We start from the raw sequence: 26,614 nt of genomic DNA, 5'->3' as shown, positions 1-26,614 counted from the left end.
CAAATGAATGCATCTGTCAACAGGGATGTAATTATATTGTACATTATTGAATAAGCCTACACCATATTCAATAAACCTCACATTCAGAATGATCACATCGGCGCTTTAGTTGTTAAATTAATATGTAAAGAGTTTTACTATTTTATTCGATCTTCACAAAGTACATAAATCATTAATTGATCATAAACTACAACAATCATCAATCATTTTCGCTGCTGCAAATTTATATTTGAGCCTTGTCTGACTATAACCAATCGGCATGCATTTCCTCTTAGAGCTGGACAAATCATCGCCGTCCACGAGGTTGAGATTGGGGGCGGAGACCATTCATTGTGATGAGCGTGTAGTACAAGCAATCACATTCCTATAATTCCCGGAAAATATCAACGTTTTCAAATTGGCAACCAATCAGCAAGTGGAGAAGGTGGAGCTACTAATCCAGTATGCATGCCCCAAAGCCACACGTGATCCGGCTGTAGTTCCAAGTTGTCACATCGGAATCAGGAGGTAAGTAAAGACGAACAAATATCACTTCTTACAAACATAAGTCGCTAAATTATAATGTCAGTCTAAATTGACATAGGATGTTCAGCTGTTTACATACAGGCCAGTATCGTTTAATTGCAATACTGAATAAGATCAAGAACCCATGCGTGGTCTTAGCATAGACTGGCTAGCTGACGGCCAGCTAGCAAGCTAATTTAGCCTAGTTAGCAATTAAGAGAACAAATTAATGTAATTGTTCCGTTTATTGTCATGTAACACCGTCAGTTGCACACTTTTCTCGTGTGTTCATTTTGCCGACATTTTGTGTAAGTCAAGTTGGACAGGCTAACGTTACCTAACTTGGCTACATGGGAGGCATCGAATGTGGATAGCAAGCTATACCAGCCTCGAGTTAAAAGCAAGGAAAATGACATATTGCCTCTGTTACAATAATGTTCCGACATTTTCACAAACTATATTGTAGTTGAAAAACACTAGAAATCGGTAAAAAAAAAAGTGGTGGTGATGATGATGCAGCAGTGTGTGTCATGGTGCGAAACCAATATATGGCTATTTAAATTTCGTACACAAGTAAATGAATGGACTCATGATAAGCATTCTGCCCTAACTATGTAGCTATGTCATTTTTCATGTGGTAATTGTAATCGCGTTTCCTGTGTTGGATATAGTGGGTAACATTAGCATACTCCCTTCAAAAGATGAGTACTATAGCTAGCTACAGATAATATTATATGTGAAATAATTTCCCTTAGGAGCTACATGAAGCCTGCTTGTAGGAATTGCTACGTGTTTTATAGGAAAACCTTGTTACCCCTGTTCTACCATGGAAACGGGTATTACTGGCAAAGCACTTAGAAGTCTGACCAGTTTTACAAACCCACTTCCGCCACTGAATGAAACCAGAAAGTGCAACGGCTAGATAGAGGTCATACAGCGCCCTCTTGGAAATGTGGCTTTTACAGTTTGCTTATCTAACAGAATTGGTTAGCTTTGGGACACATCAGAAGTATTGTATTGGTTGGACTCCCTGAGTTGTGCATAGATCTGGTGGCTGGCGACCGAAAATAACCATATCACAACATTGCCAGCTTCATCCCCCCCCCCCCGATTTATTTTCTGCCACCAAGGCACATGTATAATTTCTAGGAACTCGACTTGCCAGATGTTAACATTTCACTTTACCTCTCTATGAAATAAATGTCTGAATCCAACTTTTGTATGAACTGCACCATATTCCTGCTGTGTGTGTAGTGCTTGGTCTAATTGCAGGAATATGGTGCAGTTCGGAGAACAATTGGATTCGGGCGCTTATTTGATAGTGAGGGACACTTCACTTTATATCTGGTAAATCGAGTTCCTAGAGATTCTACGTATGCCTTTATTGACAGGAAAAGTTTTTGGGGGGTGGGGCCGGCTATATTCTGATAGGGTTATTTTCCGTCTCCACCCACCCGAAGGATGCAGAACTCAGGGTGTCCAACCAATACAGACTCCCGATGTTTCCCAAGGCTAGAATTGGTGTGTCTTATTGAATGGTTAGCTATTGTGAGAAATGTAATTGGTATTCTATATAAATAATTTATCTGAATGGGCGTAGGAAGTTGGACATTTGTTGTTATACCTTGTTAAATAATAACTTCTCAGTTCTCTGGTGGGTAATGTTTAAAACAGATCTGTTATGTTTTAAGATACTTGCATTTTAAATCCACTCTTGTTGACAATTTAGTAACTAATGTTGAATGGCACAATAGACTGATACACATGCTTTTAAAATATAATATTAGCTTTTACATAATCTTCTTACATCTTGCATTATCTTTTTTGAGATGGTCAAGGCCCCGAAAGGCACATGGGGGGGCTTTGGGTCCTTATCTGCTTCAACCCAGGGCACACCCCTTCCCAGATCCCTACAGTATGACCTAGACTGGGCTTCACAGCACAGAGTTGGCTTTCCAGTATCAGATGCTGCGTGTTTCTTATCCATGAGAGGACACTCTGTGAAAGCACAGTTTGACATCTTGCACAAGATGTCTCCTACTTAGATGGTATACACTGAGAGAACCATATGACCTCGGCATTAGAAGACAGCACTGTTTTCCCCAAGTACAGCGTGAACTGGATGGAATGAATTCAGAAGACTGGCTGACAGATAACGCTCCTTGCTGTGTTGCTTGAGCACTGATTGATTAGTCTACAGTCACCCTCCCTCCTTCTATCTGCTCTGCTCTCAAGGACATGTGACCACTGAGGCATGATGTGAATGGGGGAAGGCTGTCCACTTGGCAGCACAACTAGGGTCTCCCCTCCTGTGTGTGTGTGGTGTTTTGTTTGCCCGCATGACATCTCCAGCCTTTGTTGAGAAAGTTACATTTGGCACTACTCACATTTATCCTTCTGGCCCTCCCACCCTGGACCACAAAACGCCCCACATCTGTCCTAGGCTGCAAGCACCCTTCAAGCTCCTGTATCCCCCAAACAGAGCGACTGTGGGTTAGGGCTGGGCGATATATCGAATGAATTAGAATTTGTTTTTGCGTGATATTCCAAATTCTTGTATTGCAAGAATCAAGGTTATTTTCCCGATTTTATGAGTTTGGTTTGTCTGCTTGTTCTCATGTTGTATTTTTGGGAGTCATTGTCCCAAAGGCGGGAAGGCAGGCGAAAAGCTTAGATCCAAAATCAGCCTATAGAAACACATTGGCCTGATTTTGGACAGATTTTTATGGTTTACACATACACACCAGGCCCTTTCTCCTGCCTCTCACGTCAAACAAGTTAAGAGATCACATCCTTCTCTCTGACAAGTGGTTTCAACTTGCTATTTGAGGTTTGGTTAAACAGAATGGGTCATATGGACACAAACTCATAGAGATATTATTCTACTGTAATAGAGTAACTTTTCCAAAAATACCCTTTGTTAAATTATGCTCAGAGCAGACACTACTAAAACGAGAGTATCAATATGACAACCCCTCTTGTTCCACATGTTCTGCACTACTACTATAATGAATTGATGGTGGAATTTATTAAAGTACTGTAATTGTCGCTCTGGAAAATCAATGTTCAGTTTGTCGCTCGCAGCATTAGGAGTACCGGTAGCAGCATTTTAGCCACAGACTGTTATACTAGCTATCTAGTATGTGTTTTTATAAATATGCCATAAGCATAAAATACAATCATATAAGGAATTGGCAACTTGTTCTCATTCTGAGAAGTAAAGTACACTACATGACCAAAGTCATCGGCATTCATATGGAGTTGGTCCCCCATTTGCTGCTATAACTGCTTTTACTCTTCTGGGAAGGCTTTCCATTAGATGTTGCAACTTTGCTGTGGGAACTTGCTTCCATTCAGCCACCAGCATTAGTGAGGTCAGGTACTGATGTTGGGCGATTAGGCTTGGCTCGCAGTTGGCGTTATAATTCATCGCAAAGGTATTAAATGGGATTGAGGTCAGGGCTCTGTGCAGGCCAGTCAAGTTCTTTCACACCAATCTCGACAAACCATTTCTGTATGGACTGTGCTTTGTGCAAGGGGGTATTGTCATGCTAAAACCAGAAAATACATTCTCTGAACTGTTGCCACAAGGTTGGAAGCACAGAATCATCTAGAATGTCATTGTATGCTGTAGCGGTAACATTTCCCTTCACTGCAACTAAGGGATTTAGGCCGAACCATGAAAAACAGCCACATACCAGTATTCCTCCTCCACCAAACTTTACAGTTGGTGCTATGCATTCGGGTAGGTTGTCTGTTGGCCTGCCAGATGGTGAAGCATGATTCATCACTCCAGAGAACATGTTTCCACTGCTCCAGAGTCCAATGGCGGAAGCTTTACACCACTCCAGCTGACACTTGCCTGCGCATGGTGATCTTAGGCTTGTATGCGGCTGCTCGGCCACGGAACCCATTTCATGAAGTTCGTGACACTGTTGGTGTGCAGATGTTGCTTCCAGAGGCAGTTTGCAACTCGGTAGTGAGAGTTGCAACTGAGGACAGACAATTTTAATGCGCTACATTCCAACTCTGCGGTTCTGTGAGCTTGTGTGGCCTACCACTTCGCGGCTGAGCCGTTGTTGCTCCTAGACCTTTCTACTTCACAATAACCGCACTTGCAGTTGACCGAAACTCTTGCAGGGCAGAAATTTGATGAAAGGTGGCATCCTATGATGGTGAAACATTGAAAGTCACTGAGCTCTTTAGTAAGTCCATGCTACTGTCAATGTTTGTCTATAGATATTTCATGGCTGTGTGCTCAATTTTATTCACCTGCCAGCAACGGGTATGGCTAAAATAGCTGTATCCACAAATTTGAAGCGGTGTCCACATACCTTTGTGTGTATATATAAGTCTAGGTTACTTGATTTCAACATCTGAACAAAGTGACAGGCTAACATGCTTTTCAAACAGAGACAACTTCAACCTTGTTGGCTAGCAAATAGATCCAAGTTGGCTAAACTTGAAATATAAAGATTAGCTGGCCACTCACTATCACGTGGGCTTGAGAGATTGTTGATGAAACCTATGTTAATTTTCTATAGCCTAATACCTGCTACAAGAAGTTGGGCATTATTAGTGAATGTGCATTATGCATGGTTCTGATTAAATTTGTAACAAAGGGCATTTTCATAGACTTGAAAGCCAGATCAGTGATATTGCCCAAGCTGAACTGTGGACCTTGCAAGTCAACTACAACCCCATTGCCTCACCCACTCCCAAAAGTCTTGTATCTTAACCCCTCACTTGGTCATCAAGAAGATGCATGCATGGTGCTTTGGTGGTGAGCTTCCCTCTGGTTATCCCCTCTCTGTTGGCAGCCTGACTTGTTGCAGGGAAACACCCTCGTCACAGTTTACAAACAGACGCATGGCAGAGCCCTCTGTTAGAGAACACACCAGCTGTCGCGTAGACAGACACCGCCAGGACCATCACCGGGCCTGAAGGTGTCCCTCTTGGCCAGTGAAAGCAAAGTGGTGACAGTATTTCTTCTATGTGAAGGGAAAGTTGAGATTAATTTCTCTTTAGGCACTGCGTGGTCATCACTAGTTAACACAGCCACAAATTCGTAATTATGCCTAACACCTCTATTTCTACAAATGTTTTTGTTTTCCAAAATGTTTACGAAATAGCAAATTTTCTCTTTGTGGCTGTGCGAACTAGTGACAACCACCCTGCGTGGCTGTTGCCTGGCTACCCAAACCCCTTGCTACACGCTAGTGCCGATTTATGATTAAATCGAATATTGTGATATCTGACGTTGATGGTATATGTTGCAGCAAGACTATACTCCATTTAAAATGTACAAATCCGAAACTGTGCAGTTTTTTCAGCATGTTTAAATTAACTAAGCCTTTTATTTTTTTAACCACATGAAGATTATTTAATGAGAATGCGACTAATATTGTAAATACGCATAAATTGTACTTAACATTGTCATTAATGGCACAAAACGATTATATTGGGTATGGTGATATTGGGAGCAGCATATCATAGTAGATGTCCACCAACGGTTTCTTCTCTGCAATATGTCAGGATTTTAGTACCTCCCGACGATTTGTACATTTCGCACACACACAGGCGGTGTTCGCAGCTCCCCTGATTTGTCCCCTCAGGACACTCCTTAAGGGATATGGTTGTAGAGGTGATCTGTCCCTTGGGGGGGGGGGGGGCTCTGGTTATCTGGACAGATGGGAGTTGACTGGGGGGGATGGGTGTATAGCTCTCACCCACCTTCAAGGATTTTTGTCCAGCTACTCCAGTGAATTTCTTTTCACATGTATAATCGGGTGAATAATGTCGGCAGTCAAGTCTACAGCCGGTGGTCCTGTAAAAACGGTGCACTGAACGATCACCGTACCAACGCTAGGTCCACATTCGGTGCAGTGTGTGCGAGCCTTTAGAATGCACATATGACCTGCAGAACAAGCTCAATAGAGATACTGAATAGGAGTTGTGATGAGAACGGTAGTACTGGAGTATTAATCTTCATACCATATATGGACAGTAATGCATTATGGTTATCTTGACCTAATAACCATTTTGTTTAGACTGTCTGGGCTAGTTACCACCATTACTGCTGTGCCATGGGAAGTGCTAGCCGGTGGTGCTACTGATGCTAATACCACGTGGGGTTAAGATATGTACATGGTACGTATAGTGTGCGATTGCATGCTAGCGTGTAGGTGCTGGTGTGTGTCAGCAGTTCCTGCAAGAGGAAGGCATTGATGCTGTGGACTGGCCCGCCCGTTCCCCAGACCTGAATACAATTGAGTCCATCTGGGACATCATGTCTCGCTCCATCCACCAACGCCACGTTGCCCCACAGACTGTCCAGGAGTTGGCGGATGCTTTAGTCCAGGTCTGGGAGGAGATCCCTCAGGAGACCATCCTCCACCTCATCAGGAGCATGCCCAGGCGTTGTAGGGAGGTCATATAGGAATGTGGAGGCCACACACACTACTGAGCCTCATTTTGACTTGTTTTAAGGACATTACATCAAAGTTGGATCAGCCTGTAGTGTGGTTTTCCACTTTAATTTTGAGTGTGACTCCAAATCCAGACCTCCATGGGTTGATAAATTTGATTTCCATTGATCATTTTTGTGTGATTCTGTTGTCAGCACATTCAACTATGTAAAGAAAAAAGTATTTAATAAGAATATTTCATTCATTCAGATGTAGGATGTGTTATTTTAGTGTTCGCTTTATTTTTTGAGCAGTGTATATCAGTTGTATACTGCATATGGTAATGTGGACCTAATAGTACTCTTACATACTCACTCTCTCTGTGACCAGCCCCACTTATTTGGCTAATGGTATCAGAACATGCTGAGGGGTGAGAGTAGGGGGGATTTATGAGGGCACAAATTGCAATCTCATTGGCTTTATCCGATTAGAGAAGACAACTCAATCCCGAATCAATCCTTTCCCCCTAGGCACTAGCGAAGATCTGAGAGGATTGGATAGGTATAAGGGCTCAGACACAGCAATAGCGTTTCCTGGCCGAGAGTACTTAGAACCGCTGAACGCAATTTGAACGCAATTGTTTGAAAAAAGTTGTCAGTCTACTGCGGATGGTCCCTAAAACCCGATTGGCAGACACAAGCTCGATCCACATTCAGTGCGACATATGCTAGCCTTAAGAAACATTGTTATAATAATCTGATAATTCGGCAGAATATTTGCCATATTGCTTACACTTATGTAGTCCACTCCAGTAGATGGGTGGTAGGGCAGGCTAAGGGTTGATTTGGGACTGTGTCGGAGGAACATATGTCTGTGTGCACACAGTCTGTCCTAAATTATTTGTATTGTGTCGAGTAAATTGCCTGTGAATAATATGAAAGTTAAATATGTGTCGTGTATAAACTCAGTGGGTGTTATATGGCCTGCTAGTGTAATCTCATTGGGACTGATCGCATTAGGGGAAAGGCTAAGGCTGCATATCCCTCAGGCACCCCTCTCGTCGCTATGGCAATGGGTGCCAGGGAGGCTCTGGGTAATGGCATGGTGACCATATGCCTGGAAACGGTCAGAGGGTGTGTGCGTTCTGCAGGCATGGAAAGGATAAACGTTTAAAACCTTAGGAGGGAACCTAGTAGTATTAATGGACCATTTTGGTTCCAGGAACTTTCAATTATAGTCCTTATAAGACCGGGGTTGTCGGTTTGATTCCTGCATGGACCACCTATTCCGCTAGGTTTTTTATGTTCTAATAGGATAAAAAGCTCTATGGAATTTGACACGATGGCCACCTGCTCTGGAAGTAACCTTTTTTTCTCCAGCTCAGCGATATGTTGACTTGCATTGTCACTCGCCCACATATTTCTGGTGTCTCATGTAGTCCAGCCTCTCACATATTCACCCTCCCCCGTTTCCTTCCTTAAAAAAAAAAATCTTGTTTATCCCCTTATTTACTCTTTATTTAATGGCTGCATTTTCTCTGCTGTCATTTCCCTTTCTCCATCACATCCCTTCCACCATCTCTTGCCCTACCCATAGCTCCCACCGTTTGAAATCAGCCTTTACTCTTAGTCATTTTGATGTGAAAGGAACGAATGGGTGTAACTAAGCAATAATACTGTAACTCCGCTCCTCCTCCCTAGCCCTCGAGGTAAGGTGGCTAGAAATCTGGAAAGGCTAAGGAAGGAATTCAATAGGAATCAGTGTTTTCCCCCATATTCATTACCGGTATGTCATTAAAAAAATGTATTTCTGCCAAGGTGTGCTTTTAAATGGATAATATGTTAGAGGCATTCAGCTCTTACCCTAAAGGGTCTGAAGCCTGCTAGTTTTCTGTTCTACCTGATGATTAATTGCACCCACCTGGTGTCCCAGGTCTAAATCAGTCTGTGATGATAGGTGAACAATGAAAAAATGCAGTGGAACTGACTTGGCGGTCCAGAGTTGAGTTTGAGGGGTCTAGGGGAACAGCTAGCATGGTATTGCACTAACGCTAGTCGCAATGAAACCCCACTACCCTTGCCGCCACTGCAGAAAAAAGTCCTATGGTGAAACATTGGGAATCTGAATGTAGATGCAAACAGGAAGTGGGGATCTGTTAATTAGCCAAAGTAATTAGTAGGCTCGAGTCAGCAAGACTATCATTATCTGCCATACTTCTTATTATTAAAGCACTTATGGACAGCTGAGACAACCGCTCACATTTTATCCTAGTTTATGAATTGATCTCTCTCCTCTCCCCTAGACAATGGAATTGAATGTGAGGTGTGTTGTGCTGCTGGCCGTGGGCCTGTGCTCCACGCTGCTACTGACCACAGTGGCTGCCCACCAGGAGGAGGAGGAGCCTATCATGGAGCTGGCGGAAGACATGGGCGTGGAGGACGAGCTGGAGGACCTGGGCCTTGGGGAGGAGCTTCTGGACGGGGAGGTGGAGCCAGAGGATGCAGACACACCACCGGGACCGCCTCCAGCCCCTAAAGTAAGTATCCTATTGACCTAGACCAGTGTGTATGAAGTTAGTTTTAGTGGTTAGATAGTGTAGCTCCTCTTTTTCCCTCCAGCATACCCACATTGTGACAGCCAAGGAGGAGAGGTTATGCCAACATGGCTGCTCACTGTTCCCCTCAGGGATAAATGGATCATAATTTAGTTTACTGCTTGGATATACTCTGCATCGACTCAAAGGGAGTGCCTCACTTGTACACACATACATACCAACCGACCCATTTTCACTAGTCAAATGTCCATTGTGACTGGGCTGTAGAGTGAATGGGAGGTTTGAGCTCATTTTTTTATGACCTGAGTCTAAACCAAAATATCACAGATGAGACAAATTGTTCACCTGCCACTTTAAGGGTGGGAGGTTACCGTGGTTGTGCAACTACAGTCATGTTTGTGCCTGTGAGATTGAGTCTGACTACTAGAAGTGTTGTCTTCTCTTCCCTAGCAGTTGAAACTCAAACATAGAAAAGCAACCTAGCTTGTGAACAGAACAATGTAATTAGCCAAGAAACACAAGGACAAAGTCTCACTTCAGTAAATTTTAGTTTCAATTAAATTAGACTAACTTTTATGCTTGTGCACAGAGCTTCTAAAAATGAATCTTTCACTCAGCTCTACACATACGCACAGCCCCCAGCCAGGCAGTGCTGTAGCGCAAGGTGGAATAGTCTATTGGATTTGTAGTTCTTTGACTTTGTACAATTTTAAATTACCAGCTAACAAAATGGCAGAAATACTTACAAAACAACAGCTTCTGCATTGTTTATTTTACTATAAATTTGATCATACTTGACTATTTTTATTCACACATGCGAGTGAAAGGCTCACTGAAGCCCTGAACACCAGCCACCGTGGCTGGTGAAATAGACATCTTACCCGCCAATGCCAAAACCTACCTGCAGGTGGCGGGTGTTCATTTTAGACCCTGTTTCTACATAAAGGATATGGCTAATGCCAGAGTCATGAGACATTTCCAGTGGTGAATATCTCTGACTAGCCTAACTTCAGTAGAAGTAGGGAGGCATTTAAAATAAACTCTGAGGTGATACATTGACTAGCAATGTGACTTGAAGGTTTGCTATCTGGCTGGCCTATGTCCTCCCATTGCTCTTGCATAGGACACACACACACACACACACGTGTCCTGGTTGGCACACTGGGCAGTAGACGAGCTGACCCACTGACCCCTCTGTTCTCCGCTCCTCTCTAGGTGACCTACAAAGCTCCCGAGCCCATGGGAGAACACTTCTTTGCCGAATCTTTTGACAGAGGGACCCTAGACAGGTGAGAACTCATTAATCTTTGAAACAGTGCTGTTAAACACAGGCATTATTGTATACAGTCATTTGTAATGCAAATTACATCTACATCAAGGAAGATATATTCAAATATGCTGTGCTGAAATAACATGGGTGTTATAAACTGCATTTGTCTTCTCTTTATATGCCACACTGTACTGTTTGAGTGCTCACCATAGGACCAGCTGCCATTTTGACCTAAATATGAACCCAGCCCCAAGGTCATTCCCCCAGGGACTGTCCCTCTGGTGTCCAGGTGCTACCCTGTTTACTTGACTCAAGTCAATTTGCTTCTCCTGTTTCAGCTGGGTTCTCTCAAAGGCCAAGAAGGAGGATATTGATGAGGATATCGCCAAGTATGATGGTAGGCACTAAGACAGTTATGGCCCTGGTCAGAGAAGTATTTTTCCCCGCATTAATTACACAAAAAAAACAGCCGTTATTTTTTGCGGATGGGCGTGCTTTGTAATGTTTCTAAATCAATGAATGTGTTACTAGTAAGATGTCATGTGGTATATTGCTCAATTTCATTTAATATGTTGTGAACTGAGTCTTTTTAACCAAAATATCAGAGATGAGAGACATTTTCAGCTGCCCCTTGAAGGTTACCGTGGTAATGAGGCCACTTGAGTCATCAGGTGTGCCTTTGAAAATTTGTCTTCAATAGCAGTGGAAGCAAACTTTAACATTGAAAAACAGCCTGACTTGTGAACAAAACAATGTAAATATCCAATAAATACATGTATAAATTCTTATTGTAGTAGTTACACCAACTTTTATGCCTGTGTAGATTGCTTCTAAAAACAAATCTTTTAGCACTTCACTCACAGCCCCCCAGCCAGGTGGTATAGCTATAACATTAGGATTCAATTTGTTTGGTGCACTGCCAGATATGAAACAAAACGGCAGAAATACTTTGAAAACAGCTACTGCAGCATGTGCCCATACTTGACTTTTAACTATTTTTATATAAAATGCTCGCACTGTAGTGGCCCAAGTGTGACCACCCGCTAACATGGCTTGTGAATTAGATATTCTTACCTGCCAATGCTAAAATCTACCTGCATTTGACGGGCGGTGGGTGTTAAATTTAGGCCAGGTCTCTGACACATTTGTATTAAGTAGGGCACAACATAGCAAATCATTTTACAAACAGAAAACAAAAATGTGTGTTTGGTGCTTAATGAATACAACCTAGCTTTGGCTCCATTCAGGCAGTTATCAAGTGAGTATATTCACATATTTGACCTCCTCCTTGCAGGTAAATGGGAGGTGGAGGACATGAAAGACAGCAAGCTGCCCGGAGACAAAGGCCTGGTCCTCAAGTCACGTGCTAAGCACCACGCCATCTCAGCCCAGCTCCTCAGACCCTTCATCTTCGACACCAAACCCCTCATCGTCCAGTATGAGGTCAACTTCCAGCAGGGGATCGACTGTGGCGGTGCCTACGTCAAACTGCTCTCCCAGACCCCAGACCTTAACCTGGTAAGCCACACGTCTGCACCAAAGACGGACCACAGCCTGTCGTTTCGAATGGGAACAAATTAGTTATAGTGGGCAGAACAAGAAAGTAGGGGGGCGCCGCCAAGGACACGAAGCCAAGGCACGTTATAGCATGTTTTCGTTAGGGAACAGCTACTTTGCGAAGTGCGTGTGCAATAACTCAATGCACACTTGGACTCATTCTAAAAACCGATTTTGAATAATTATAATAATAAAATAAATAGTATACATTTACAAATGGTTAAATCTACAAAACTTAGTCCACTCTGTTCGTAAAATGTTCTAGTTTTGGAAACTGTATTGAGATCAAATGTTTCATCGGTGAGAATCTGCAGAAGATGAGCCAAAATCCATCTCGCTCTGTCATCTCCCACTGCCAGCCACTGGGCTTCCTCTCACCACCATATTTGGTAGTACCAGTGTAGACGGCCTGGAAATCCGGTAGCCAGTTACACATTCCATAATGCTCTAATACAGAGCCACAGTAAATGTATATTTGTCCTTCCCACCAGGATGAGTTTGTTGACAAGACTCCCTACACCATCATGTTCGGACCAGACAAGTGTGGCGAGGACTACAAGCTGCACTTCATCTTCCGCCACAAGAACCCCAAGACTGGCGAGTACGAGGAGAAGCACGCCAAGAAGCCTGACGCAGACCTGCGCACCTACTACACCGACAAGAAGACCCACCTTTACACACTGGGTAAGACATTTCAACATGTTCTCAGGCACCATTCAGGTATCCCTGTTGTTGTAACTGGTGCGATGTCACTTAACGATCACATAGAAATGTATTGTGTGGGACACACGATCGTATGCCAGTTAGATTAGGGAATAGTGTTCGTTCTTCTTGTTACATTTCTATTAGTTCCTCTAACCATTTCTGTCTCTCTCCCGCCTCCTAGTGGTGAACCCAGACAACAGATTTGAGGTGCTGGTAGACCAGACAGTGGTGAACAGTGGTAACCTGCTGACAGACATGACCCCACCCATCAATCCTGCCGCCGAGATCGAGGACCCCGACGACCACAAGCCAGAGGACTGGGACGAGAGGCCCAAGATCCAGGACCCTGACGCAGTCAAACCTGAGGACTGGTAAGGGCCTGTGTATAAGAGGGAGAGAGGGGCTATTTCAGCAGGTTAGTGTAATGAATGTGAAACGGCTAGCTTAGTTAACGGTGGTGCGCGCTAAATAGTTTCAATCGGTGACGTCACTTGCTCTGAGACCTTGGAGTAGTAGTTCCCCTTGCTCTGCAAGGGCCGCGGCTTTTGTGGAGCGATGGGTAACAATGCTTCGTGGGTGACTGTTGTTGATGTATGCAGAGGGTCCCTGGTTCGCGCCTGGGTATGGGCGAGGGGACGGTCTAAAGTTATACTGTTACATTAGCTTACATGTAAATTACACCGCATGTGCATGTTTCAAATGTAGTTGGATTGTTTTGACATGGGATAATAGGTGTGTCCTGTGGACAGTTTTATGTTTGTGCCAGGTGTGGGGGTCTGTGTTAGTGTGGGTGTGCTGTGTTAGTGCGTGTACCCTCTAATTCACCCGCCTGCCCCACAGGGATGAGGATGCGCCAAAACAGATCCCAGATGAGGATGCAGTGAAGCCAGACGGCTGGCTGGATGATCAGCCAGAGTACACCAGTGACCCCGATGCAGTCAAGCCCGAGGACTGGTAACTACCATACCGTCGCATTCAGCTCACCCCGCTATCTTGCTACACTCTCAAACTGCTGTCTCTCTCCCCTCTACCATAGTACTCCATCTCTTCTCTTTCTCCTCTTTCTCTACCTTCATCTACCACCTCTCTGTCTTCTTCTCTCTCCCCTTCATATACCACCTCCCCTCCGTCTTCTCTTCCCTCATGTTGTATCCTCATCTAGGTCAGCACACTTGTGTGTTGGAAGCTAATTGCTAGCCTTTGCAGCAGCTCCTCTTCTCTGTGAAGAGAGTGGGCTTCCTGGTGAGAGGAGCTAATTTCACATGGCATGCTTTGCCTCAGGACAGCCAGGCCTTTTTGGGCTGCGACGAGCTGCTTTTTCACTGCTTTTTCACTGCTTTGATGTCTCACTTCTGTGGCGGAAATTAAATTAGAGCTGGTAGAGAAGAGCTAGAGGAACGGGACACAGTGGAAAGAGGGCGGAGACCAATGTTGAGATACGGGCTAATGACCCCTTTTCGAGGTCCTCTAAATGCAGTCTCTTTTCTCTCTCGTTCTTTGCTTTCTCACACCCATAGTAACTTGCAACCGTATACCATCATTTTGTACACTGTATGACTGCGTCTGTGACATTGTCGTAACTTGTTCTTCTTTTTCTCCAGGGATGAGGACATGGATGGCGAGTGGGAGGCCCCTCAGATCCCGAACGCCCTCTGTGAGACCGCCCCCGGCTGCGGTGCATGGCAACGGCCCATGATTGACAACCCCAACTACAAGGGCAAGTGGAAGGCCCCAATGATCGACAATCCCAACTACCAGGTAACCCTTCACACCTCCCAGCGTGTACCATGTACCAAAGCATCGGCCTCTTTAGGAACATGCTTCACCCCAGTGAAGTGTGTAGCCTAAATAACATGCACACAATAGTTTCACTTGCTCTTCCAGAATTTGCCAACTATTTGTAAACTATATATACAAAAGTATGTGGGACATCCCTTTAAATTAGTGGATATGGCCATTTCAGCTACACCCATTGTATAAAATCGAGCACACAGCCATGCAATCTGTAAAGTTTGGAGGAGGAATGATGGTCTGAGGCTGTTTTTCGGGCTAGGCCCCTTAGTTCTAGTGAAGGGATATCTTAACACTACAGCATACAAATATGCAGTTCTGTGCTTTCAACAATGTGGCAACAGCTTGGGGAAGGCCCTTTCCTGTTTCAACATTACAATGCCCCCTTGCAAAGAGCGAGGTCTATACAGAAATGGTTTGTCGACATTAGTGTGAAAGAACTTGACTGGCCTGCACAGAGCCCTGACCTCAACTCCATCAAACACCTTTGGATGAACTGGAACTCCTAATGCTCTTGTGGCTGAATGGAATCAAGTCCCTGTAGGAATGTTCCTTCCCAGAAGAGTGGAGGCTGTTATAGCAGCAAAGGGGGGGACCAACTCCATATTAATGCCCATGATTTTGGAAGTAGATGTTTGACGAGCTGGTGTCCACACACTTTTGGTCATGTGGTGTATGTATTGATGAGAGCTTATTTACATTATCTTGAATAGTCATTTTATTTCATGTGTTTAAGAAAATGTCCTACCCTTTTTTCTTTTTTCTACTGAGCTGTCATTGCAGACAAATCCCAATGTACATACTTCGAACCCTAACATAATTGTAATGCTCACAGTACAGTGTACTCTACTCTCAATGTACCTCCACCTCTGCTTCCCCAGGGTGTGTGGAAGCCCAGGAAGATTGGCAATCCGGACTTCTTCGAGGACCTCCATCCCTTCAGAATGACCCCCTTCAACGCCGTGGGCCTGGAGCTGTGGTCCATGTCCAGCGACATCTTCTTCGATAACTTCTTCATCACCAACGAGCGGCACACGGCCGAGCGCTGGGCCAATGACGGCTGGGGTTTGAAGAAAGCTGCTGAGGGAGCCGCTGAGGTGGGTACAACTGCACAGACACAGACACTGATACTTGTACACCTACACTTGAATGCTTCATGTGGATCATGAAGCATACTTAATTTGGATCTCTCGTGAAACGTAACTGTTTTTGCAAGCAAAGCGTGAAGGTGGTGTACACAGGACCCGTGTAGAGGTATGTTGAGAGGTCGCATAATAGTTAGGACGGGCGAGTCCTCGCGCCTCGTTGATAAAACAAAAAAATATGCTGACATTTGATAAGGAAATGTATGCGGTGTCATTAACTGGCAGGACCACTCTTCTATCCTAACCATAGCACTTTCAACGTCTCTTTTGGATTCCTGTTGCATATAAGAAGTAGAGTACAGCAAGATCTTAATTTTCCCAATGGATGTTTGTTTTGCAGCAAGTGCAACTACGGGACCTGTCCTTGTAGCCAGGGACTTCTCTGAAACCTCTCCATGGAGCTATGCAGATATGCAACACAGAAAATGAAGTCCCTAGCCTCTGGGGTTAGCAATAAATTAAATCCAGACTAAACTAGAGGTGACGTGTTGTCCAACCACAGACTTAGAATCGGGCCGCCTGTATGAAGTGTTGTCTCAGAATAGGAGCGCTGATCAAGTGTCAGGCCCGTCCCGTCCATGTAATCTTATTCATCTTTATTCAGAGAATATCAGTGGTTAGTGGTGACTTCTTTGCCTGTGTGTTCTCATGGGGACACCAGAATAGACTCACTCCCCACGCCCTTCAGAGGAATGCTACTGGTTAGCGTGGCTATCTGTTCCGTGTGACGCGTAAAAACCCTGGCCTGCTCCGCCCATAAGTGGAAACAGACATACACATGGTGTTCTAGGGAGAGCGAGGCCAAGCTGAAGCAGTAACAGTGGAACAGTCACTCACCATGCTACAGCTACTCCTCTGTATGAGTTGGATTTAGTTGAAAAGCTTCCTGAGCTAGCCTAGCATGACTCTTACCCGGTCCCTTTCTTGAGCGAGCCTAGCATGACTCTTACCCAGTCCCTTTCTTGAGCGAGCCTAGCATGACTGTTACCCAGAGGAAGAGTGTAGCCTGAAGTGGCTGGTGCATTCTTGCACCGCGAGAGTACACTGTTCCATAAAGCCAAACATACAGCTGGGGCTCTAGACTATTAAGAAGCAGTTGCCCTGCTTCTCACACGCGTAGGTGGTCTCGCTCCATTGCAGTTGAGGCAAAATAAGCTTGTGTGCAGTAGAGTTGTGAGTCCAGTTGGGATGATGTTGGCTCGTACCCAAGGATTAGCTGTTAGTTTGGTTGCCTCTCGTCTAAATCCCTGCAGCCCCAGACCTATGCTGCCTTTTATTCCTAAAGATGAATTCTTGAGATGCCTGGCATGTTGGGCTTAATGGCCCTCTCTATACATCTAGGCTTCTCGCTCTCCGGTCTTAGCTCTCTCTTAGCGGTCTCCGCTCTCTCTTAGCGGTCTCCGCTCTCTCTTAGCGGTCTCTTAGCGTTCTCTCTTGGCACGCTCTTTCTTGTTGTTCTTAGTCTCGCACACGCGGCTGTACTAGCTACATACCCCTCACCGTGGGGCCCGCTGAGCATTCCACTGCTTTCACAGCCTCATTGTTTGATCTATGGATCATTTGGTTTTACACTGGTAGCCATGCTGGGCCAGTTGGCTGCCACTGTTAATATGGAACAGCTCGTCTCAGGTCTGATATTGTAGTATGGATGGAGTTGGATGCACACCCTCCCATGATCTGTCATTGTTCTCCCATAGTATGCGAGACTTAGTTTAGGACCAATGAATGATCAAACTAACTTTTGACTGAGATTGAACAAAAGCAGAGTCTTTTTGTTTTATCAAGTGCACAAGTATGTTGCACAAGTATGCACTGTGAAACAGGAAACCCCCAGCCCTTATGAAGACTCTCAGGAAGTGAGATGTGTAAAGAATAACTTTAAAAAAAGAATCATAACACAATACATATTTAGGGTTCATATGAAAGATACAGGAGTGAAGTTTTTTGTTTTGTTTTTTGTGGTCGACTTGGTATTGACCATTTCTTAATGCCCCATACCCAACACTTTGTTATACCAGCCATATTGTGGCAAACTTGTTACAAAGAACTACTTTCAATGGCACCCCCAATAGTGTATATGTAATCCATACCCTGTTGGTAATGTCGTTGATGTTGGTTGGTTGTGGTCGTTGGTTCCCAGATCTGGACCATTCCGTGACTGTGTTCTCCCATCTCCTCTAGCCCGGGCTGGTAAACCAAATGATGACTGCAGCAGACGAGCGTCCCTGGTTGTGGGTGGTCTATGTGCTGACTGTGGCCGTGCCCCTCATCCTCATCATTGTCTTCTTCTGCACTGGAAAGGTGAGGGACCAAAGACCATTTAAGGTTTCATCTCAATAGTGTCTAATTTATTATTAAAATTACTCCCACACACATTTACCTCTGCATGGTTATTTGTCAACAGTTCGGTCAAGTCGTCAGTACTTTTTCCCCCCCAAGACTTTCAGTGAATGTCGGTGGGAGTAAAATCCTTAATGGATGACTAAGTGATGTCATCAGAGAATGTTTTGATCTGTGTTGATGTGTAATCTTTTCTCTCTCTCCCCAACAGAAGGCGGTGGCTCCAGCTGCAGCTGACTACAAGAAGACAGACGAGCCTCAGCCAGACGTGAAGGAGGAGGAAGAGGAGAAGGCTGAGGAGGACCAAGTCAAGGAAGAGAAGAGCCAGCCAGGTTAGGACTCATTGGCTCGGTCCCCCTCTGTCTGTACTGTAGCTTCACAATGCGTGCTGCCTTGCCTCACCTGGGGGTATTTCACAATGGTCTCAGTAAAAGCTAACTCTGTGTTGGTTGGTTTCCATAGCAGCAGCGGGGAAGAAGAGTGATGCAGAGGACAGCCCTGCAGAGAAGGAAGAGGAAGACGAGGAGGAGGAGGAAGAAGAAGAGGCAGCAGTGAATGAGGAAGAGGAAGAGGAGGCGGCAAATGATCAGGTACGGGACACTAAGGCAAGTCTTGGTAAGCATGATGTGATTTGTTGTGACGACAAATCAGAGCTTGCCACTTTTGTAGAAAGAGCATTGTAAAAATGGCTTTAGAAATAATTGTGCCAGGGTTGATTTAGTTAATTTAATCGTTCAGAATAGAAATAATGATGACCCAATTCTCCCTCTCATTCCCGCTCTCTCCAGAAACAAGAAGATGATGTCCTCAGGAGGTCCCCTAGAAACACAAAAGGGAGAAAGGACTGAAGTGGCTGCCACAACCCTGGATCTTCTGATTTGAAAAACCAACTGGCCTGACCCCCCCCCCCCCCGGCTCCCTTTATTCCCCACTGCCTCCGGCTGTCTTCTCCACACCTCCCCCCTCCCAGGACGATGAAGCGATCTCTCTCTCGTCAGGATCAACAGAAAACAATCATGACTGCCTCCAATATGGAAGTGTGGATTCCAGTATGGTGAAGATGAAGACTGAGTTGTTGGTGTAAAAAGGGGCTTTTTCGAACAGTGAAGAAAGAATAAATCGATTTCCCATACCATTCTGTAACAGTACAGCAGACACTAACCTAGGGACCCCACCTTGTCTTCTCCTCCCACCCCCCACCCCCAACACCCTATGCTTCTGCTAATCAGCCCCATCCATCCATCCCGCAGATCTAGACAGTATTTATCAACCGGTGAATCTGGGCAACACTACAGCTCGTAGGTTTTAGCCATTTTCCCCCTCAATGTCTTCTTGCTTGGTCCAGTTTAACAGTCCCATGTGTTTTGTATGTGTCAGAGGAGTAGATAGACTTAACATTAGCATTTCTGTTGAAGGTCGACAAAAAAAAAACATGCAATTTGGATGTCTTGTCTGCTTTTAACACTGCAGTTGTGGTTTTGGGGGGATTTCAAGAGACAAACGTTCCCATGATAAACAGGTCTCCTCGACATTTCATTCCATGTGGCTTTCACCACGTAAAAAAAAAAGTGTGTTTAGTTGTAGAATACCTCGCTCAAGTTGTTCCTAATAGAGTGGAGCTGGGAGTAAGGGGGGGTCTTACTTCCTGCTTAGTTCCCTGCAGAACTGTGGGGCGGGCAAAGTTTTTGAAACAGAGAGCTTAGTAAACGGGCTTCAATAGATTAGATTCTGTGCTGCGTTACACAACCCTAGAGAGAAAGGTTTGCTGAACGTTTTTCTTCTGTGAATGTACTGTGATGTTTCTTTTAATACTTTGTACATGTCTTTTTTCATTTGTTTTTGATCTATAATGTAGGGATATAGTGTAAGTGTACATTAACAAATATTTGTGAGGGAGGGAGTATGTGAGGCTGGTGCTCGAAGGGGTGACTGTTGGTTGCCGGCAGGCTTCACTGAGATGCCAAGGTTTTCATACTGATGTCCTTGCTCCTGCTGACTCATCAAGAGAAGATGGAGAAAAAAAATCCTGGCTCAGCCCGCTCATCCTCCTCCCTCATTGGTGGGATAATTCAGTCTCCCGCCTGGCTATTGGTAGCTGAGTAAGTAAGCACATCCTGTGACTGCATTTCCTAAGTCAAAAGCAGCAGAATATAACACAGATCTTTAAGACTTTTACTCATGTTTCTCATGACAGTTTGAGTCTTACAAGAGTCATAAAGAGTACTCTCAGGGTGTCAGACAAGCTTCCCCCCTCACTACTATCTCACTGAATGATTCATTGATGTCTTTTCCTTTTAAACTTAATCTCATACGACATGAAAAAGGAACTAAGGAGGAAAGATTGGAACCGCCTACAGTGTTTTACGTTCCTTGTTTCTTTCTCCCATTCTTGTGAACCTGTCCATGCTGTTTTCAGAACATCAAAAAGCAGTGGAAGTCAAAAGCCATTAGAGGTTTGTCTCATATACAAAAAAAAAGTTGGCACTTTTCAAGGCAACTGAGGCTACCACGGAAACACATACTAGGTCATTTGCTGTCGCTGTCTGTCTGCATGGAATCCTGATCAAGTGTTATGGTCTCAGATTCCTTAGTGGTGAATGTCGGTCAGTCATGTTTGGAATCCTACAATTTTTATTCTCCGGTGTCTGATCGAGCGAGGTGAATGGGAATTGGTTCCCCCGACAAAACTCTAAGCTGCATGTGATTGGGTGATGAGGATCCACAGCAGCTGTTGGTTGATTGGGCATTCATCTACTCCAGTACATTTTGGAGGGCGGGGAGGAAAAGGTAGAACTTACGATGATACTCACAAAACACATAAACAGATTTCATTAAGAGATTGGAGGTTGACAGTGTTTTTCCTGTATTGGTCTCATGGTTTTGTGTGTTGTGGCATGTACAGCTTCCGCCTTGAGGAAATAGACCTCCATTTCTCATTGTTCTTTTTTCTTATTGTGAAATGGCCTGTGTCATGGGGTATATGCGAAGTAGTTAGTTCCCACTGCAACCTGGTTAGTAATGTTTCTTTATGGTACCATTGCTACAGGGTTTGTGTGAGGCTTAGATAAAATTAGAGGTGGGAGACCGAGACACCTAGTTGGCGTTTTCAAGAAAATGAAAAGGTCAGAGAACTACACTTTTATGAATATTCCTAAAGACATGCAGCTCTCCTTTACGCTCTTTCTGGCTACCTTTTTCATTTGAGTCTACAAAGTTTTCATTATTTTACCTTTTATTTGGTTCTACCTAAAGCTGCCTAGATAAGACTCCTAGACTGAACAGTGCACTGTAATGTACCTTACATATATCTCAGCTTTCCTGTGTGACAATACTCTCTGATGGGTCACCGAAATGAATGGGTTTAACCTAACTTAGTCCTGTACACTAGAGAGAGAAAATGAACTATAAAGAGTTACCTTTGGTTATCACGGTTGAGATTTAATATCACATCATGGGTAAAGTTGAATAATTGTTTAGTGGTGGCTTTAAAAACTGATCACAAATAGCCATGTTAATATGGGTCACAGACTGCTCCTCTGACCCATGTCTGTTATAAATGCAGTCATCTATGAATAGGGACGCCATTTTCTTTTGATGAATAAAAAGGCCTAATAGAAACTGACTGGGAGCCCGAGTGTTTCATTGCTGCCTGTCACTTGGTATTAATCGACATTTCACTGAGCAGATATTATGCCCAGGCTGTTTGATGCTGCATATTTTAAAACTACAGTGCATTTGGAAAGTATTCAGATCCCTTGCAAACTTGTAAAAAATAAAAACTGAAATATTAGATTTACATAGGTATTCAGACCCTTTACTCAGTACTTTGTTGAAGCACCTTTGACAGCCATTACAGCCTCAAGTCTTCTTGGGTATGATGCTACAAGCTTGGCACACCTGTATTTGGGGGCTGTTTCTGGGGACCTTCAATGCTGCTGACATTTTTCGTGACCCTTCCCCAGATTTGTGTCTTGACACACAATCGGAGTTCTACGAACAATTCCTTTGACCTCATGGCTTGGTTTCTGCTCTGACAGCACTTTCAACTGTAGGACCTTATATGGATGGGTGTGTGCCTTTCCAAATCATGTCCAATCAATTGAATTTACCACAGGTGGACTTCAAGTTGTAGAAACATCTGAAGGATGATCAATGGAAAAAGGATGCACCTGAGCTCAATTTAGAGTCTTAGAAAAGGGTCTGAATACTTGTAAATGTGTTTCTGTTTTTTATTTTCAATACATATGTAAACATTTCTAAAACCATGTTTTTGAGTTTTCATTATGGGGTAGTGTGTAGATTAACTGATTTAATCAATTTTAAAATAAAGGCTGTAAGGTAACAAAGTGGGAAAAGGGGAAGGGGTCTGATTACTTTCTGAATACACTATACATTTTTGCTCACTGCACATTTCTAGTTGGTTGTACTCTTTTTATTTGCATGTGTGTGATTAATGTAATATGAACATTATTCGTACATGTAATGAATATATGAACTATGTTCATATTTAAAGCTTGTCAGCTATAATTCAGTTTAAAATTTAATTCAAAAAGAGATCTGTTTTGAATCAATGGTCTCTCATTCAGAGCCATTTCTACATCTATGGCACTAAAGGTAAAACATATCTGCTGTTCAAGTAATCCTGTATTGTAACCAGACCGCATGATCACATGCTATCAGCGCTGGAAGACTGATTAGAGATGCTTAAGGGTGCATTTGACCCTGAACAAAATGACATGAGAAGGAGGCTTCTTTACAGAATCAATTTGCCACAACTTTTCCTGAATGGTTTAAAATATACCCTAGTGTAACAAACTGTTATGCCCTGTTGCCTCCAGTCTAGAGTCAAGCTATTTTGGGAAGCCAGATGAACATATTTCAATTGTGTAATTTAATCAGTTTATTGGCTCATTCATCCCCCTCCTCTCCCCTGTAACTGTTCCCTAGGTCGTTGCTGTAAATAAGAATGTGTTCTCAGTCAACTTACCTGGTAAAATAAAAATGTCACATAATAGGTGGTTCAACTCAGGGGTTGGGAGAGTTCTATCAGTGCTACAGTGACCTCCATAAGACAGCTTTGTTTCTGTTTCCTCTACAGATTTGGGATTCGGTTATAGTGGGGTTTTCCAGAGGGGATCCACATAGAATGATCACACAATGTAGCCTGGTTCCTGTCTCTGTACAGCTGGCCAATCCTGTCATTTGCAGAGGGGCAAGGTAAAAAGATCAATCAATAGAATTTTGCATTGTGACTAGACTATAACATGGGACAAGAAACTAAGAGGAACAATATGCCAAATATAGTCCTGGCCATAGTCAATGGTTTTCTTCAATTCAGTTGCATTAATTGCATTGCATTAGGCATGCTTTAGTCTAAATTGCGCATGCGCATCCCCTTTGGTAGTGATTGGTTGGCCTTCTTCCCGCCCTGCAGTGAAACAGAATTGAGGGATCGGGAAAGATGTTTAATGTTGACCAGGTAAACATTTAATGCCACATGTTTCTACAGTTCCTTTTGATTTATTGTACATTATGTAATGTTAAGACCATAACTGTCAGATTATTTTATTAGTCTAGATTTATATTTAATATAATTCAAAGCTTGACATGAGTAAATCACTTTGCTGATTATTAACACATTTTGGTAGCTACTGTATCGAACAAACAAGCAATGATTTTGTAGCTAAACCCAGTGATTAATTCGAGCCGGAACAAGATCCTGCCCCTCTCCGTTTTGGACTGTTTTGTTCCGGAACCTATTTATGCCGGACACGGTACTTCTCAAGGCATGAAAAATAATTGTCACTTTTTGCAATGTAAAAATTATAATAAAAGCAATCAAAGTTCATTCGAGTTGCCTCTTCCTTAATTAGCCGCCACCACAAAGAAATGTAATGTCAGAAAGTAGATTTTCAGCCCGGGCCTAATATTCTAAGAGTTGATTCGGTTTTGGCAGGCCCGGGTTTATGGTTTGCGCAACAATTGTAACCTGTTTGAGACCAACGCTTGTCGGTGGCTCGCATAACTAGAATGAAATTCACTATTTAGGATCTTTCTCCCACTCTGCTCTGATAGACTTGAGCCTGCAACTCTCATCTTTCCAGCGTTGCACTTCATCATTTTTTTCCTAATAGAATCATAGCCGCAGCACCTTTGATAAATTGAAATAGATTTGCCAAAGTGATAGAATTACGTCTGTCTGTTCAGAAATACATGTAATAATAAATATCCAACTACACAACGAGAAGGCCTATCATTTTGCCAAAGAGTATCAATTGCTTCTTTCTTTTTTTAAATTGCCAAGCTGTGGATTCTGGCCCAATAACAAGGAATAGCCTACAGTAGGGAACGCGCGTCGGGGAAAAAAAATAGCATGCAGACAAAACAGGCCTTTCGCAATATTTCATATACAATCTAGGGAAACACAGGTTTGAAAGCTAATGTCTCCTGCTGAAAACTGAAGACTATGCTGTAGGCTCCCAAAAATATTTTATCAACTTCCAAATATTGTTGTGAGAGAGGGGTTTTTGGCACGAGCGCATCGGCTATCACCAGCGAGTGTTGCTGAGCATCATTGGGCGAGTCAGTGAAACTGGAAAGCATTTTAAGGACTATAATTTCCTCCTCACATTGTAGCCACACGCCTAGGCTATTGATGGATTCAAGACATGGACGTTTGTATTGATCTCATATTATATTTGTCAGTGTCAAAGTAGCCTGCCATTTTAAATTGTGTTTATGAAAAAAATATTCTACCAAAGTCTCCAATCCCTAGGCTACGGAAAATGTTCACAATATGTGCAACTTCTCTAAGTGCCTCTAGTCGACAGCTCCATGCCACTACGCAAATGCGATGATTGAAGGTGTTAGCTACCCGGAATGCATTTCCGGTACCCCAGGTTGCACCTTCTCGCGCTCACTTTTTGTTCCCGCACCTCCCGAATTACAAATTAAGCACTGGCTTAACCTGTCATTGTGCAAACAAGCATAGTTTACCCGTGTGTGTGGCTCATAGAAAATTGTTTAAACATGGGTAGCTAACACCTTCAATTGGAATTCCAGTGCTCTGAATTCACTGATTATGCATACATTGCAGATTACAAAAAACGACCTAATCAATTAGCTGCACTTTACCATAAATAATATTGTAATCAGATTATACATATTTTAGAAAAACTAGATTGACTTTTTCATGGATTCCTAAATTCAGAAAGGATGTTTGCGAAAAAAACAACACCTTTCTGTTTTTTAATGACATTCAATTCAGCATTGGAAAAAGGCGCAAATTAATGTTTGTTACACCTAAACGAGACTGACCACAGGTTAGAGACCATTTTGATGACACCAAATGCATTTGATGGATACTTTTTGTCTTATTCTAATGCCTTTTAAGGGGAAAGTAATCAAAAAGAAACAAAATAAACTGATTACATTACTGAGTTTGGGTAATACAAAAGTTATGTTACTGATTCAATATTTTGGACAGGTAACTGACAGATTACATTTAGAAAGTAACTAACCAAATCCGATTGTCAGACGTGCATAGCTGCCATCAAAGAGTGGGCCACCAACAAACAAACAGGAGCAAATATAGCCCACAACATTTACACAAATATCTTGACCATCGTTCAGGATCCAAGCACGTCTGCCCGTGCTTCCGATGGCCTCATTCCATCCCACTTTTGACACCAATGTAGCGAACAATGAACCCTGGGGTGTATTAGCCGGATTCCGTTGCCAAACGTTTTTGCTACGGTCTGTGACTGATGAATACACCCCTGGTCTCGCAACCCGTGGGCAAACTTCATGCTTACCATAAGGGCTACTACATTATTGCCTTCTTTCAAATCAAATTGTATTCATCACATGCTTTGTAAACAACAGGTGTAGACTAAAAGTGAAATGCTTACTTACGGGCCCTTCTCAACAATGCAGAGTGAAAAAAAAGAGAAGTAATAATAAATACACAATGAGTAACGATAACTTGTCTGTCAATATACACGGGCCGATGTGCAGGGGCACGCGGTAATTGAGGGACATTTACATATAACTAGGAATAAAGTGACTAGGCAAAAGGAGAGATAATTAACAGTAGCAGCAGCAGCATAAGTGATGTGTCAAAAAAGGGTCCGTTTTATAGCTTGGGGGTAGAAGCTGTTCACGGTCCTGTTGGTTCCAGACTTGGTGCATCCGTACTGCTTGCCCTGCGGAGAGCAATTCGCCACACTTCTCTATACCAAGTCCCTGACATTTACATGCCTCTCTGATGGACTCACAGGTGCCATCGAACTTCTGACACCAGTGTAGCGATTTGATGTACCTACTTATCAGTTACAACACA

The 26,614-nt window shown here is 43.4% G+C and overlaps 1 protein-coding gene across 2 annotated transcripts; it reads left to right on the top strand.

Annotated features, from left to right (window-relative positions):
- The first annotated feature begins 417 nt into the window (after positions 1–417).
- LOC135526479 (calnexin-like) lies at positions 418–21,895 on the top strand. Of its 2 annotated transcripts, none has more exons than XM_064954880.1 (14): positions 418–507; positions 9,214–9,447; positions 10,681–10,754; positions 11,074–11,132; positions 12,030–12,253; positions 12,784–12,976; positions 13,179–13,368; positions 13,838–13,951; positions 14,599–14,755; positions 15,670–15,885; positions 18,115–18,234; positions 18,485–18,605; positions 18,739–18,863; positions 19,062–21,895. In XM_064954880.1, exons 2-14 carry the CDS (start codon positions 9,217–9,219, stop codon positions 19,119–19,121), a joined length of 1,884 nt encoding a protein of 627 aa, XP_064810952.1. In that variant the 5' UTR covers positions 418–507; positions 9,214–9,216; the 3' UTR covers positions 19,122–21,895. The 2 variants fall into 2 exon arrangements, with proteins under 2 accessions (XP_064810952.1, XP_064810950.1); XM_064954878.1 differs by having other exon boundaries at positions 18,736–18,863.
- Positions 21,896–26,614: the final 4,719 nt, after the last annotated feature.

This window comes from Oncorhynchus masou, chromosome 32 (genome assembly GCF_036934945.1).
Source record: "Oncorhynchus masou masou isolate Uvic2021 chromosome 32, UVic_Omas_1.1, whole genome shotgun sequence".
Classification (NCBI taxonomy): domain Eukaryota; kingdom Metazoa; phylum Chordata; class Actinopteri; order Salmoniformes; family Salmonidae; genus Oncorhynchus; species Oncorhynchus masou.
Note: the sequence above shows the minus strand (reverse complement) of the source record. Positions and strands in the feature narration are given on the sequence as shown.